The sequence below is a fragment of the Fistularia commersonii genome, chromosome 10 (genome assembly GCF_037954325.1).
Source record: "Fistularia commersonii isolate RoL2024-O1a breed Wild chromosome 10, RoL_Fcom_v1.0, whole genome shotgun sequence".
In the NCBI taxonomy this organism is placed as follows: Eukaryota; Metazoa; Chordata; class Actinopteri; order Syngnathiformes; family Fistulariidae; genus Fistularia; species Fistularia commersonii.
The window spans coordinates 19,864,630-19,880,328 of NC_141293.1; the positions used below are offsets into that span (position 1 = coordinate 19,864,630).

At 47.4% G+C, this 15,699-nt stretch overlaps 1 protein-coding gene and 1 long non-coding RNA gene across 2 annotated transcripts; one reads left to right on the forward strand and one right to left on the reverse strand.

The window, feature by feature from the left end:
* Positions 1 to 11: 11 nt before the first annotated feature.
* Positions 12 to 14,652, reverse strand: recql5 (RecQ helicase-like 5). Its single transcript, XM_086154250.1, has 19 exons — positions 14,359 to 14,652; positions 14,089 to 14,210; positions 13,478 to 13,999; positions 11,887 to 11,983; positions 11,696 to 11,807; positions 11,118 to 11,280; positions 9,850 to 9,932; positions 5,607 to 5,825; positions 5,427 to 5,520; positions 4,686 to 4,722; positions 4,536 to 4,594; positions 4,131 to 4,195; positions 3,936 to 4,032; positions 3,731 to 3,862; positions 3,108 to 3,652; positions 2,987 to 3,026; positions 2,612 to 2,833; positions 2,463 to 2,535; positions 12 to 723 (listed from the first exon to the last, which is right to left on the reverse strand). The coding sequence occupies exons 1-19, from the start codon at positions 14,468 to 14,470 to the stop codon at positions 599 to 601; spliced, it is 2,919 nt and encodes a 972-aa protein (XP_086010376.1). The 5' UTR covers positions 14,471 to 14,652; the 3' UTR covers positions 12 to 598.
* Positions 6,507 to 10,523, forward strand: LOC147230746 (uncharacterized). Its single transcript, XR_015106736.1, has 3 exons — positions 6,507 to 6,868; positions 7,983 to 8,105; positions 8,177 to 10,523. It is a non-coding gene; the product is annotated as an uncharacterized LOC147230746 (long non-coding RNA).
* Positions 14,653 to 15,699: the final 1,047 nt, after the last annotated feature.

A 15,699-nucleotide genomic window follows, 5' to 3' on the forward strand; every position in this document is an offset into this window, starting at 1 on the left:
GGAAAATGAAAGAATGTGAATGTCCATTTAATTCCAGTTTCTCTCTCTAAGCGTCAGAACCAGAAGTAAACCGGATTTAGCGCACTACAAAATAAAAACTGGACAATTGAGTCGTACGGCGACGGTTAACGTCGGCGGACGACAAACCTAGCAGCACCTAGATCGGAACAAAACATTAAAATACAACAACAGCGACGCTCGTCATGGACTTCTGACCCCCTCGGTCGAGGAGGCGACGTAGGATGTTTGACCATGACATCATCGGTAGATATTGAAAACGTTTTGACCATGACATCGGTAGATATTGAAAATATGGAAACGAGTGTCAGACAGACGACCATCTTGTCATTATTGTATATTTTGTCAGACATAACTTAAGTTCGTGCTCGAACCGATGATGAAGTGAAGGGACCGACAGGCGAGGCCGGCGTTCCCCGCTGTCTCCTTTTATTGCTGGGCGATGGTGAGACGTTACCGCGGCGACAACAGGCCCGGCGAAGCGGAGCTTTAGCAGCGAATCGACCTTTGAGCCGGTCGACGGGGCGAGCGGTTTTAGGCACTGACGATCCGGAGAGGGTTGGAGGCGGGGAGACGGTTTTCATTCTTTGCTGTCGGCGGTTTTGCGGCTCTGCGGTCGTTTGAGGTGCTTCCAGTCGGCCTCGCTCTCGCAGCGCCGCACGCCGCTGAAGAACTTCTTGATGAGGGCTTTGGCTTCGGCTTTAACTGCGGATGAACACACAGAGATCTCGGTCTCGTGACGAGGCAGCGGAAACAACGGCAGACGCCTAACAAACGTCGACACTGAGCTCATAACAATAACCTCCAACAGACGTCCAGAGCTGCTTCCGCCACACCGAGCAGCGTCACAATAAGATGAGATGAGATGAGAACAACTTTATTTTTCCCGAAGAAAATTGTTGTGCCAGAGTTTCAAGCAAAACATAACAATAATAGGTAATAGTAGGAAGGAGGGAGAATCTTCTTCTTCTTCTTTCGGCTTTTCCCTTCAGGTGTCGCCACAGCGAGTCAACCTTCTCCATCTAACCCTATTCTCTGGATCCTCCTCTCTCACACCAACTACCTTCATATCTTCTCTCACTCCGTCCATAAATCTTCTCTTTGGTCTTCCTCCAGACCTCCTGCCTGGCAGCTCCAACTCCAGCATCCGTCTACCAATATATTCTCTATCCCTCCTCTGTCCATGACCCAACCATCGCTGATCTTCTCTCCAAAACATCTAACATGTGCTGTTCCTCTGATAGACTCATTCCTGATCCTCTCCATCCTGGTCACTCCCAAAGAGAACCTCAACATCTTCATCTCTGCAACCTCTAGTTCTGCCTGCTGTCTTTTGGTCATTGGAACAGTTTCTAGTCCAAACATCATCGCTGGTCTCACCACTGTCTTGTACACCTTTCCTTTTATTCTGGCTGATGTTCTTCTATCTCTTGGTACCCCTGACACTTTTCTCCACCCATTCCAACCTGCTTGGACCGTCTCTTCACCTCTTCTCCACACTCTCCTACGCTCTGGACTGTTGACCCTAAGTACCAGAAATCCTCCAGCTTCTTGATCTCCACTCCCTGTAGCCTCACCGTTCCACCCGAGTTCCTCTCATTCACACACATATATTCTGTCTTGCTGCGACTTCATTCCTCTCCTTTCCAGATCATACCTCCACCTCTCTAGATGTTCCTCTTCCTGTTGTCTGCTCTCACTACAGATCACAATGTCATAAGGAGGGAGAATAAGAAATACAATAAAATATAAAGTGTCAAGGTTAAGGCGATCAAGTGTTTTAAGGTCTTAACAAGTACAAACATTTGAATATTACAGTTAACGGTTAAGACAATTTATATTTCATTGTATTTCTTATTCTTCCTCCTCCCTACTATTATCTATTATTGTTATGTTTTTACTTGAAACTCTGGCACAACGATTTCCTTCGGGATAAATAAAGTTGTTCTCATCTCATCTCATATTCCCTTCGAAAGTCCCTCCGACGCTAAAACCGCCGCCGTTTATTTCAGGGAAGTCGACCGGTGACGCCGTCGTTCTGTGAAACGTTCAGCAGGAGGTCAAACACCTCGGAGATCAACGGAGGATCGGCAAACAAAGCGACTGCATTTCTTCTCATGAAGGTTTTTAGCTCAAAACTGGGAAACACCTCTCAGATTTTCTCCAAAAACTTCAGTCGACTTCCTGTCCGACCCGCCGAGCCATGACCGGGGAGCCGCTTGTACGTTTCATCACTACATTAAGGGGATCCCCCAGAAATGTGCTCGTGAAAAACAAAACCCCAACATAGTTCCCAGTAGAGCAGGAGTGGACTGTCTTTCAAACGCTTGGCAGAGTGACCACGTGTGGAGGCGCTCCACGCTCCACGCCCGGGCGTCGGGAGGCTCACGGACCAGTTGGGGCGACGCTCGGGCCGCCGGCTTCTCGCACTGAGCCGCTCTTACCTTGGCCTTTCCCCCGACTCCTCCCGTCGGACAGCAGGTGAGACAGGTAGCGGGCGAAGGACTTGAACAGCTCCTGGAACCCCAGAGAGAGGACGTCAGGTTCCGGCGGCGCCTCCCGCTCACCGGGAGTGCCGGCTCCCCGGGCTCACCTTGGTGGCGAACTTCCCCTGGGTGTAAAAAGGGTCCAGGCAGCGAACCACCACGTCGGCCGCCTCCTTCAGGGTCACGGGTTTCGGCGGCTCGTGGTCCGGCTGCACCGTCTTCTCTTGCACGTTGGGGTTAAAGGTCACGCGTCTGCCGCCCCTGTCCGCCGGCCGGCTCTTCTTGGCCGGAGGCGGCGCCTCCTTATCGTCTGCGGCGGCGCCCGTCGGCTGAAAACACAAGAGGAAACACACCTGGATGCGGGACGAATTACAAATCTAGAAGCCTTTTTCAGATGGCAACACGGTGGAACTGCAAGAATGGTGACTTCATATGACTCTGTGTGTGTGTGTGTGTGTGTGTGTGTGTGTGTGTGTTCTTACCTGCTGTGTCACAGCAGATGTAGAGATCTCCTCAGTCAGCCTGAGCGAGAGGGAAACACAGAAATAACACCACTGCTGTTTGTAAACAGACTCCATTAGCCGTTGAAAACGCCCTCCTTACTGGTCGCAGAGGTCCAACTCTTCTCCGGGGGAACGAAGGAGCTGCTCTTCTGCTCCGAGCGCTTCTTCTTCTCCACCGTCCACTTGAACTTCTGTCTCGGTTTCGGCCCGGTCCGGGGTGGTGGATCCCGCCGGGCGTCTCTGGCCTGCCTCGGCGGCGGGGCTTCGGCCGGGATTTGGGTTTAAGGGAGAAGCGAGTCTCTCGTCCGTCTTCGCCTCCTGGCTTTTGTCCGCGCTGGGTTTCTTTCCAAAATACTGGGAGATGCTGCGAGTCTCCTTTGCGGCCTCGGCCAGCCTCTGCCGCTTCCTGCTCAGGGCCCTGCCCGCCTTCTTCGGGCTGCTGAGGGAAGCGGCAGCTCTCGCTTGGACGGGCGACGATATGGCCGGCGGCGTTTCTTCGGATCTGGAGCCGTCACAGCAGAACCCGCCGCCTTCTGGTCCCCCGTCGGCTTCCCGGTCGGCTTCGGGGGCCGCCGGCAACTTCTTCCCGGCCAGGAAGGGGTTGGACGAGCCCCTCAAACCGGCGCCGACTCGCTTACGCTTCAGCTGTCAGAGGGACGGGACAAGGTTTACAGCAGAGGAAGCCTTCAGCCATCAGAGTCGGTCATGAGCGAGGGTTCTTACCGAATAGATCTCTGAAGCCGAGGTGAATCCCTGAAGCTCCTCAGGGAAGGAGGAAGCCGCTTCCTTCTCCTTTGACGGACAAACCTTGCCGTCCCCTCCGCCGCCGCCTCCCGTCGCCTTCATCTCGGACACCTTGAGGACAAAACACTTTAGACGCCGGACCACACGGACCCGCATTAAACCGCCGGCAGCCGGTCGGAGTCACCTTCTTTAAGACGGTCGCTTTGTATAAGTTGGAGGATTTGCTGCTCTTGAAGACCTCATGCTCGAGATCCACTGCAGAGGAGAGAGCGGCGTCTCCTCTGTGGGTGAAGAGGAGACCAGAAGAAGTTGTCGGTTAAACAATGTGGGTTTCTAAACACCTGGTTTCTGATCTGGAGACTCGAGTGGGAGTATTTACGTGAGGTGCGCCCCCTGGTGGCCGCGCAGCGCCTCCTGCAGCAGGCTCAGGCAGTGTTCTCTGGCCTGGAGGGGAACCAAGAGTTTAGCCCAGAATCGGAAATAAATCTTATATTACTATCAATCCGGCCACGTCAGTGGTTCCGGACAAGAGTAGCCGAAAAGAAGAATAAATAAAAGTCCAACATATATAACGCTCAAATTGAACGTTTGCACAGACTTCAAAATTTCAAAACTCTCCCTCCATGAAGACGAACAAGACGAATGTTTGCGGATATTAAAAGTGGCTCAGTCGACATGAACTATTGATCTCCTAAATTCTCCACCGGACGATGGCAGATGGCACAGAAGTCTGAACTCCCAGAGACGTGCTAATTAAAGAGGCGGCGGCGAGGAATGTTTCTACCTTCACGGAGAGCCTGGGGATCCTCTGGCTGCAGGCCTCCTTCAGCGGACAGTCTGGATCTGCGGCAGGAACCACCGCACGAGTGAGCTCGAAGCGTCGGACGCAACCCGACCTGCCGCACGCGGCTCCTCTGCTGAGATTTATTCTTACCTGGCGGAGAAAAGTGCTCCCTCGGAGCGTCGAAACCCTGAAAGAAAAAAAACCAGACGATCGTTTGAAAAAAAATACAAATGAAAAAGTTCTTCCCACTTTGTTTGTGGGTGCTTGTTCAACATCTGGCTCAGCGTGTTTGTGTTTTCTGATAAAAAGAAAAAACAAATTAAGCGATTATTTTAAGAAGGGCTCCGTGGAAATGAAGGTGCTGTTGGACGATCGGATCCTCCGCCAAACACCTTCTACTGGTTAGGATATTTCTTACTGGATGGCAAATATTCATTCAGAGGTATTTGATATTATTGTTACAGCTCAGAATCGCATATTTAACGGTTATTTGGATACTTAATGACGAACCACGACGGGGATTCCGGTGATAACGGTTGTTTTATTTTAATATTAGTCCACAACCGTATCGCAATGCGAAGGACTTTAAATACGTGATGAACGAGCCGATTGAGAGACTCCTGCATTCTGCTGTTTGTTTTTGTTTTTAAACTTTAAACACATAAATCAATGGAACATTCCTTCTTTTATAGATCTAGCATGGCAAACAAGCTACACTGGAATATTTTCTACTTCATCTTATTGCCAGTTCCAGGGAACATGTGGGAGCGGTTTGCAGCAGGGGCCCCGGCGGCCGCCCTGCCGCCCAGATGCCCGCAGCTGCCGCGCAGATGCGCGGATCAAAAAAACAACCACGGCGGTTAAAACGGCAGAGTTTGTGTTTTCATTCACCTTCCTCAGGTTCATCTGCTTCTTGAACAGGTCCGAAAACTCCTTTTTCCTCTTTGCGGTGTCCTCTTCGCCGCTGCTGCCCTCTTCATCGTACCTGCAGGGCACGGCGTCACCGCTCATCACGTCCCGCTTTAAAATCGAACCGATATTTTTAACTAAAATCACTAAAAGGTGTCCTGCCTTTCAAAGCCGTATCCCTTCTTGCCCCCCTCGTAAAGGCCGGGCCGGAAACCGAACGGCCCCGTGGGCTCCTGGCTCTGGGCTTGGGTCCTGGTGCTGAGGGCCGCCGCCCTCTCCAGCTGCGCTCGCACCACTTTGGGGTCCCGGCAGAAGTCGCAGGCGCCGCCGCAGTTCGGAGGCTTGTCCCCGAAGAACTTCGAAATGCTGGCATGGCGACAACTGCGGCGCACAATTGGGAATGACAGAAAGGGATTACAGCTGAGGTGACACAAGGTGCGGCCAGGAAGTGAAACGCGCCCATGTTTCCGCGGACGGCGGCCTCTCCGTACGCAAGCTGTCCGGCTTCAGCCATTGCGTAACGACCACGCGGTGCCACGATCAATATTCTGTTATCAAACAGCTTGTCACGTGAGACAAATGTTTTCCACACGCGGCGCCCAGTCAGACATCATATGTAAAGAATTAGGGCATTTAAAATCCTTAGTTAATTCATAATGGTTGCTTCCTACAAGCTGCTGTTATCGGCCTCGGACGCTGCGCACAAAAATATCCCTGATCATAGATTTAAGTTAATATCAAACAATAAGGCGTGTTTCCAATCACATTAACAGAGTTAATGTGTCAGAATAAATCTGAATTCCTTTAAATGAACTCACCTAAAGGAACATTTCTAAAACCTGAAGAGGGTTTAAATTTGACGTTGCCGCTCAAACATTCCTGCGACTGTTTTCCTTGACATTAAAAAGTCTTTAGAGTGCAACATCAGTCGTGTGTCGGGCCCGTCCAGTGTTACGTAACGCAAACACACCAGTGCACACACAGCCTCCAAACACACATCCTAACTACCTTGCTGGAAGTGAAAGAGAGGAGGAGGTTTCAGGAGAGGAGGAGGAGGAGGAGGAGGAGGAAACTGACTCCGCTGACTCCCAGGGAGGGCTGACCGGGAAAAGTACTTCGCCGGGAGAGAATCTGAGCCGCAGAAGTAAAGGGGATGTTGAGAGGAGCTTGTTGTCGGTGCCGTCTAACTTTTCCTCGCGCGTCCGGCATAATCTGGCCCTTGAGGAATTATCCGACAACACCTTAATCTCTGTTTGGCTGCTAATCTGGGTCTGAGAGTGATGAGGCGTCTCTTCAAACAAGCGCGGCAGCAAGCTGCTCAGCAGGTAACTCCCCGACGTGCCCGACGCCGCCTCCTCCCCCTGGCGGGTCCGGCGTCAGTCTGAAGCCGTGGGCCGGCCGAGCAGGACCACAAAGACCTCCAGGTAAGAACCCGCCGTTTGACCAGCGCGGTTTTAGACGAAAGCGAGAGGCTGGGGGGAATCTGAGGAACGGGCAGCAAAAAGCACACGTGCTGAGAAGTGGAGCTGTTTAAAAACAAGACTACAGGGTAAATGTTGTTGTTGTTGTTGTTGTTGTTGTATTTTTGTCTTTTCCTACTGCGTGCACATGAGCAGTAAATTGTGTTACTCACTAAAAACAACCCTGGCAAACACAGTATAATAGCAACCGCTGCTCTCTTGATGTGAAAAAGTAAGCAGACATTGCAATGTATAGTTAGAATAATAACAAAGGAATGCTAACGTCACTGTAAAGTTATGGACAGTAAAATGTATAAAGACAGAATGTAACTCCGCTGGAATTCTACTTTTTCTACTTTGTGTTTAAACAAGTTTAACTCACAGTTATTACATAATAACTATTATATAATTATATAATAATCTAAACCCCTGAATGTCACACACACACACACACACACACACCAGGTGCTGTGGAGCGCAGTGACAAAACCTCAAGTTAACCCGTCATACTTCACATTTCACTGTGGGAAAAAACAAGGCCAGCGCTGATGTATTGGTTTGCCACCATTACCAGTGGACGTCTGCCACCATGGGTCCATTCTACACTGAGGTTTATGTTGTTAGCTCCCTGAGCGTTAAACTTGTAAATATTATATATGCAACACGACATCTTTAACAGGTGTTTTCTATTATTCGGTTTTATAGTCACCGTATAGGCAATCTGCGGCATTTATCTTTACATGTAACATCAGCATGGCTTAGGGAAACGCAGCATCAGTTGGGCTCTAAAGAAATCCTTTTTCACACACAATCTTGACAAACAAGGAAAGAAGAATTTAGGCTCGTTTTCCTCCGACGTAAAAACCTGCCTTTGCGACAAATCATCCACCCTTTTCCCCCTGGCAACTCAGAAAAGCACACTTTTAACCGCCCTTCATCATCCCAGGACTACAAATCAACACGTTTCCAAACACCGGGGACGCCATTTTGCACTTTCAAACAGGAAGATCTAGAACTCTGTACACCAAACTATCGGCGTCTTGTCAAATCATTGGCGCGTCTCCCTTCTTTGCTGCAGTGAGGATGGACGCCAGAGAGCAGACACTGAACCTGCTGAGCAAGATCTGGGAGAAGCTGCGTGGGCTCCCCGAAGCCCACCCGCTGGAGCAGGGGGCCTTCTTCATCCTCCTCCTGTTCATCGGTGAGTCTCCGTCCCTCTCGTTCCTATTCTACGGCACCAAGTCGTGACGGCGCTTGTTTCCCCTCCCGCAGCGGTGGTCGTTCTCATGATGGCGCTGACGTGCGCGACCTGCTGCTGCTGCTGCCGCCGCCGCAACACCAAGACAAAGGAGGTGATTTGAGTGACGGCGGGCGAATGAGGAGATTCAAACGGATTCAAACTCCGCCATGTTGCCAGACTCAGCGGGCTGGAAACTCTCGCCCGGAGTCTCGCCGAAGTAATAAACGGAGGGTGTGTTCGGCCCAGCCCTTGAAAAACAAGACGACCGACTAAAACACACAGGGATGATCTGACTGCCGCCCAAACACACCTGCCGCCACTTTCAGGAGGCTCTACATTCCTCCGACTGTCTGACCCGAGGAAAAGCAACCGCAACCAAGACCGGATTTATAAATACAGACCAACAAGATCTGAAGCCTGAGGAAGATGGGTTTCACCTGCAGAACCGCCGGACGAGCTCGGCAACATGAAGAGATTTTAGCCCTAAATCTACGCGACGCATTAGGACGTTATTTCAGTCCAAGTAATGAACAGATGAGCCGGCCTCTCGCTCGATGGCACCTCAGATAGACTCCTGCAGCGGCTGGATGGATGCAGAGTTCATTTGTCCTTTTTCGGGAACCTCGTTTCACATTCCATACAGGCGCCAGGACACAAAGACAACACGGCAATATCACGACACACACCCGCCAACACACACAGAGAAATGCATCCAATACATCACATTTTTTTCCGCGACCTGTCCAGTTCAGTTCCTGCACTCGGGATGAAACTTCATTATTTAAAGAGTTGAACTTTCTTCCAAGCTATTGACCTGTGGCGACGGCCAGATGGACGGAGTGTGACGTATGTGTTCAGAGGGTGTGTGTGTGTGTGTGTGTGTGTGTGTGTGTGTGTGTGTGTGTGTGTGTACGCTCTGCAGGCGCCGGCTGCGCTGTTGAGGTCTGGGAGATCAGGGCGGGGAGCGAAGTCGTCTTACTTTTGTATGGGACTGTTCATATTGAGGGCTGGCATTACATTACATTACATTACATTAAATTACATTACATTGCATTACAGTCATTTTGCAGATGCTTTTATCCAAAGCGACTTACAAAACTTACAAAACTGGCGCCGTGTTAAAGAAGCAGGGAGAATGGTAGAGGAGGATAGGGTTTAACATTGTTTGTTGTTTTTTTTAAAGCAGCAGCAGAAGGTGGGCGGCAACTGAGAGTTCTCAGATGGTATTTATCTACGGTATTGTTCGCCTTAAGGTATGAAACAACATGACGTGCAAGTGATAAATCACAGGTTTCAAAAGTTGAGCTTGCAGGATAATTCTCAGTTAAACAAAACTTTGAAATGATCAAAAATGACCGACAACTTATTTCCAAAGCGGATCTGGCTCTATGTCAGAAATTAAAAAAAAAGAGAAATAGCTCAAAAATAAAAAAAAAAACGTATAAATCACAGTAACATAAAAATGATTGATATATCATTGCATGAAAAAAGCATTACACGATTTGTATATGAAAGATATAACTTTTTTTACTTTAATTTGCTAATTAGTTTTCTTTCTGACCTTTTGGATTTCTTCTTTTTATTTTAATCAGGAAAATGTTATTCATTAATAAGAAACATTTGTGCTCTTTGAACGGTTCAGATGGTGTCAGGGGTCACATCTGATATCTGCAAAGACCCTTCCAGCTGCACACGCAGCACTTACCTTTCCTGCTCACAGAACGACACCATGGCCTCGAAGTCTTGGATGGCTGCTTTGTCTTGTTCCTTTTTGGATTTGCGTTTTTCCTGTAAAAAAGAAATGTCTTGACATCAGTTGACAAATTGTGTCATTAGAATACGAGTGTTTTTCCACCCAGCTGGCCGTGCAGCCTCCAGCGACCAGCTCTTCTGTCGCTCAATCTCGCCATAGGCTGACCAGAGCAACGTTTCTATTAGATGCCTTTTATCGAAGTTTATTCATTTTATGATTAGAATTTTATACAACAGCAAAATGACATACCAAATTGCATTATATCAGGGTGAAAGGTCGACTAAAACACATTGGTTTGGTGGAATAAATTTTTTTCCTGGTGGGTTAAATGTTTAACACAGAATTATCACCTGCTTTTGTCATTATGACCTTAAAGATTGGAGTTCAGTTTTATAAGATCAACAGATCCTTTCCAACATGGTGTTTATAATCCCTCCAATGACACTATTAAGCATATTTTTAGTCTCCACGAGATGAGTGTTGTGTAGATGAGTGTGTTCATAGAACCTTCCATCACTAAAATGAACGGGATTCTCTAGCAATATCCATTTTAAGATGGCAATGCATTTGTAAATAATGCATAATAAACTTAGTTAGGCTGCACAAAAATGGGTCTATTTTGTGTCAAAAATCAAATATACTGGTTGTTTGCCTTACTAAAAGTGTTGTGTTTTAGATTTATATACATTTGTGCTGTTATAGTCATGGAGCATTTAAATAAGTCATTTTCATCAGTCTGCATGGAAAGATAAGATAAGATAAGATAAGATAAGATAAGATAAGATAAGATAAGATAAGATAAGATAAGATAAGATAAGATAAGATAAGAACAACTTTATTCATCCCGAAGGAAATTGTGGTGCCAGAGTTACAGAAAATATAACAGTAATAAATAATAAAAGAAAAGGCAGAATTAGAAATAAAATAAACTATAAACTATAAAGTGTCTCAGTGAAACTATAAAGTGTCTTCGTAAACAAGTGATAAAACTATAAGTGTCTTAGTAACAAGTGAGGTAAGGAGTGCACAATAGTATGATAAAGGAAAAATTGTCGTGTACTGTTATGAAATGAAATGAAAAATGATTGTCCTTGTGTTTCAAACTGGATGATTTTGGATAACTAATAATCATGAGGGGGTCATCTATTAGGAAAGCCGTCTTCCAAAGGCGCAGTCTTTGGTAAAATAAGGTGGGATTCAGAGGGGCCGTCACTGCTGACCTGCTTGCGGGCGACCTCCTGGCGGATGAGGAAGGTCATCTGCTCCTTGTCTTTCGGGGAATAATATGTGCGGCAAGAGGAAGGCAAGCCGTCCCTTCCTGCGCGTCCGGACTCCTGGTAGTAGCTGGCCAGAGACTTGGCCAGGTTCCAGTGAGCCACAAACCTGTGGGGGCGACACAGGAGGCAGGTTAGCCAAAGGTAAAAAGTCTGCGGTGCAGAAAGGTTACCATAAACACGGACCTAAAAAAAGATGCATCATCTTGTTGATATGGATGTTTGCTGATCGCCTGCTGCTGCTTTTGGGGATTTTAAAATCATGTTGTCACATCAGTTACAGACAAGTCGGCGAAAGATAATGATCACCGTTATTGATCCTTCAAGTCTAAAAAAAGCTCAGAATCCAAGTGTTTTTTGCTTAAGAAAGCGAGTTCTTCTCTGCAAGAAATACAAAATCTGCAAATTCCCTTCCAGTTCAAAAATTCTCCGCATCTGTCACCATTTCAGCAATCTGGGATTAATTGTCCTCGCTAGGTCAAGCGTTACCAGGACCCTCACGGACACCCTCGTAGTTGGCGTACCTGACATTGGCCTTATCCACTCCCATACCGAAGCTGATAGTCGCCACGATGACCAAAACTTTTCCCCGCATCCAATCATTCTGGACTTCGGCTCGATCTCCCGCCTTCAGACCTGTGAGAAGTTTAGCGTCGGCTTCACTCGGTGAAAACAAAAAAAAAGGTTTCCCATTTCATAAATCGATAAATCTTACCTGCGTGGTAAGGCTTGGCTAAGACTCCGAGCTTGGTGAGCTGGTAGGCAACAGTTTCACAGCCTTCGCGGGTGCGACAGTACACGATCCCACAACCCTGTTGAGATTTTACACAGTCAGTCTCAGGGAAAGTCCACTTACTCCTCAGCATCAGCTTCATCCTACCGCAGTAAAATTTCCATCTGGGTTTTCTGTGTTATCACAGTATGACAGACTGAGGAGCCTTTGAGGCCGGCTGGCACAACAGCAAGTAAGTGAAGGAATAGTGAACCAAAACTTGTTCTCTATCCTACATGCTAAGTGAAGATTTGGTGAAGTCGTTTACAAAATTCTCCTGGGGCCTCAAAGGAAAAGAGTGACTTCCTCACAAACAGCTGAGGTAAACTGTGACCAGTTTTGAAGATAAAACACAGGAAACAGGAAATCGGGGTATTTCTGTGGCTGAGACCTGCAGCATGAACCCGCAGGGTACATTTGCCAATCCTGACGAAAAATGAAAGAGTAAAAAAGGTAGAAAATATAGTGAAAAATTATAGGAATCCCATCTCCATAGAACATGAGAGCTTTTATAAATATACCCTGAACTTTTTAATTTAAAAAAATCGTATTGGAAAAACCTTTGTGCATCACTTCAAATATATCTTTGAATTTGCCGCAGTACTAAAATATAAATAAATGGATCGATGTAATTGAATATTATAAGTATGTACGGTAATTATAAATTCATGATATAGTAACGTCTCAACCTCTTTGGACCCCGAGCAGCTGGTATATATCTATATATATATATATATAAATATACATAATTTTAACTGGTTATCCTACTGTGCTCTTTTGTACCCGCTAGTGGCAGCAGAAGCAAATGACACCGAAGAGTCTGCAACACAGTAAGAGCTGTTTAGGATCTCTGCAATAGATGTTGACACTAAAATGGAGACATACAAAAATACATCTATTTTTTGGACTTCATTTTCTATCAGGTTTATCCATGTTTATAGTTCAACATCAATGTCAGTTTGAAATAATAGAAATCTGTCACAAGTTACTGTTGAGCCGATGAGAAAGTACCATTTTAAGAACTTAAAGACATAATCAGAGAGCAGGCGCCGTCTGATTTTCACCTCGATCATAATCCATCTTATTCAAACTGCACACTGGTGTCATTTAATACGTGCCTTCTAGTTTAAATGTATGGGAAAAAAGTCTGAGCTGGGTTCATCAATGGTGGTGGGGGAGGTTCTGTCCTGAAACACCTGATGTGGTGGTTTATTGAATTATTACAGCAGCTACGCATAAAAAAAAAAATAAATGAAGTTGAGCTTCCAATATGAACAGCACTTCTGGCTGTTTCTGTAAGTAATGCGGGATTTAAATGTTGCCCTTCAGGATCTCGATGATCATGTTATCACAGTACCAGTTCAACTTGTTTTTCAGTCTTTCCTATGACTGTAACTACTGGATTTTGGTTCAAATTGTTCAGCTGTTGCATCTGTGACTGACTGTGGTACATACAGGAGATGAAGAGCAGCGGTATTGATAAGATTGATATCATTTTAAGAGTCTGATCTTTTGACGGGTGTCATGCACGGACCTGACCGTCAGAGCTGCCGTCCAGAGACAGGGCCTTCTTGACGAAGGCGTGAAGATGCACGTAGGGGTTCGGAAGCAGTTCCCTGAAGATCACGTCGTAGTGCAAATTGCTGCGGAAGACAGGTGTGGTGAAAGACAGGGGTGAACTCAGCCTCAGAGAGTGAACGATGTCGTCTTGCACGTTCTTGGGCGCCGTGGCCGTCAGAGCCAGGCAGGGTACGCCGGGCAGGCGAGGGCGCAGCTCGCCCAGTTTGAGGTAGTCGGGTCGGAAGTCGTGGCCCCACTGAGAGACGCAGTGGGCCTCGTCCACGGCCAGGTAGGACAGCAGGCTGCGGGAGCACAGCCCGCTCAGGCAGGGCTGGAAGGAGGGCGAAGCCACCATCTCCGGGGTGATGTAGAGGAGCTTCAGCTTGGGGCTGCTGCTCTCCAGGTCAGCATGGATCAGGCGACGCTCGCCGGCCGGGAGCTTCGAGTTGATGGATGCCGCTGGGATGTCGAGATCCCTCAAATGATCCACTTGGTCCTGGGGAGACACACACACACACACACACGGCACGTCGAGCTGCAGGAAGAGCTCAGCACGCCGGCGGGGACTCGGAGCGACAGGCGTACCTGGATGAGGGCGATTAGCGGGGATATGACCAGAGTGATCCCCTCGGCCAGCATCGCCGGAAGCTGGTAGCAGAGGGACTTCCCAGCTCCGGTGGGCATACACACAAACACATCCCTGTCACCTGCGGACACACAACAGCCGTCACACACACGACGACCGACTCCGGTTCACTTCTCAATGAGGTTTCCCCGCCGCCAGTGCAAGGCTAGCTTTGCTAACTAGCAAAGATCTTCGTTTGACTGAGTAAGTGCGATGGTGGAGTCACTCACGTCTGACGACTGCTTTGACGACATCCTCCTGTTGTTTGGACCGAAAGCTGTCGAACCCAAAGTGGGTTTTCAAAGCTTGTTTTAAAGTTTTTGTTGTTGTTGTTGTTGTCATCGCCCGTCGGTCAGTAACTTCTCTCTGCGGCGGCGTCGCACGCCAGTGACATCACAAGAAGCCGAACTTAGACAAACTCCTCCGGCATCTTTTGGCGATTTGCTTTTATAATTCCAAGGATGCGTTCAATGACCCCACGCTTTGTCCCACGAAGACAAAATTGCACCGCTTTGAACATTTATTTCCACTGACCGAGAGGGGCGCCAAGTGCTCCGACTTCCTGGTCATAGTGTGTGAGAGCTGTGATTGGTCCAGAGGATCACGTGACGACCTGTGCCGCGCGCTGGCTGCACACAAGCACTGCCCTGCAACCTTTTCCTGCATGTGTTGCTCATTTTCAGCTGATTTTAGGATTTAAATCTGATCTGTTTACGACTTGTTAATGCTTCCTTTGAAACAAAGCAAAGGGACCTGTCCATCTTCCCCTTTGACACCTCAAGTCTAGTTATCGTGCCTGATATTTGTGGAGGTTCGAAATGATTTATTTCTCCTGATTCGGTCGTCTCTGTTTGACCGTTTGTAGCTACAGTGATGGAAAAGGAGTGTTTTATAATTGAGCGCTACCTGGGCTGTCTGCATAGCGGCATCACCAACCATCCCGTGTATCACAGAAGAGGAATTTCCGACATATACATTCACTGATTTTAGTTCTTCATCTCTTGGGTACCTGTGTCCTTCTGTTGGGACCTCACAGTTTTAGATTTCTGAAGCTTGTTCTTCACTTTACTTAAGTTTAACTTCATAAATTGGCATGCAAGTGGTATAAAATGTACAGCGATGGGTCATGAATATGGGATCACAATGATGTGCATCTCACATAAACACCAAAAGTCCTGCACTTTAATACTTAACATTCGTTTCATTGAGTTAACTGATGTGTGTAGTTGGATGCACATCAAAGTGTTTGCACAGTTAGGAATGGTAATAAATCATAACGCCGCTATTAGAAATGTCGTTTTAATGGCGCTGTGATTGACTTAAGTAACCTCTGAGATCCCCGTTATATCCTGTTAGATCCATAGTGGTATCCGGATGGTCGGGAAAAGTAGAAATACATCAATACTTACTATTGCACAGTGAAATGAACCTAGTGTCCTGAGGTTGTCGTAGTTGCAAAAACCTACTTGATCTTAAAAGGAAATTCTAAGGCGATGTTTCCCCGGTGCCAAGGAAATATGAAATCATACCATAAACTAACAGTATCTGGAAGTTGGACGTATCGAACACAA

Coding starts and splice junctions, on each gene's coding strand:
- recql5 (XM_086154250.1), bottom strand. CDS start 14,470: ATGACAACAACAACAACAACAAAAACTTTAAAACAAGCTTTGAAAACC. Junction 4,033..4,130: donor CACCAGGGGGCGCACCTCAC/GTAAATACTCCC, acceptor CTTCACCCACAG/AGGAGACGCCGCTCTCTCCT. Junction 3,653..3,730: donor CGGCTTCAGAGATCTATTCG/GTAAGAACCCTC, acceptor TCCCTCTGACAG/CTGAAGCGTAAGCGAGTCGG.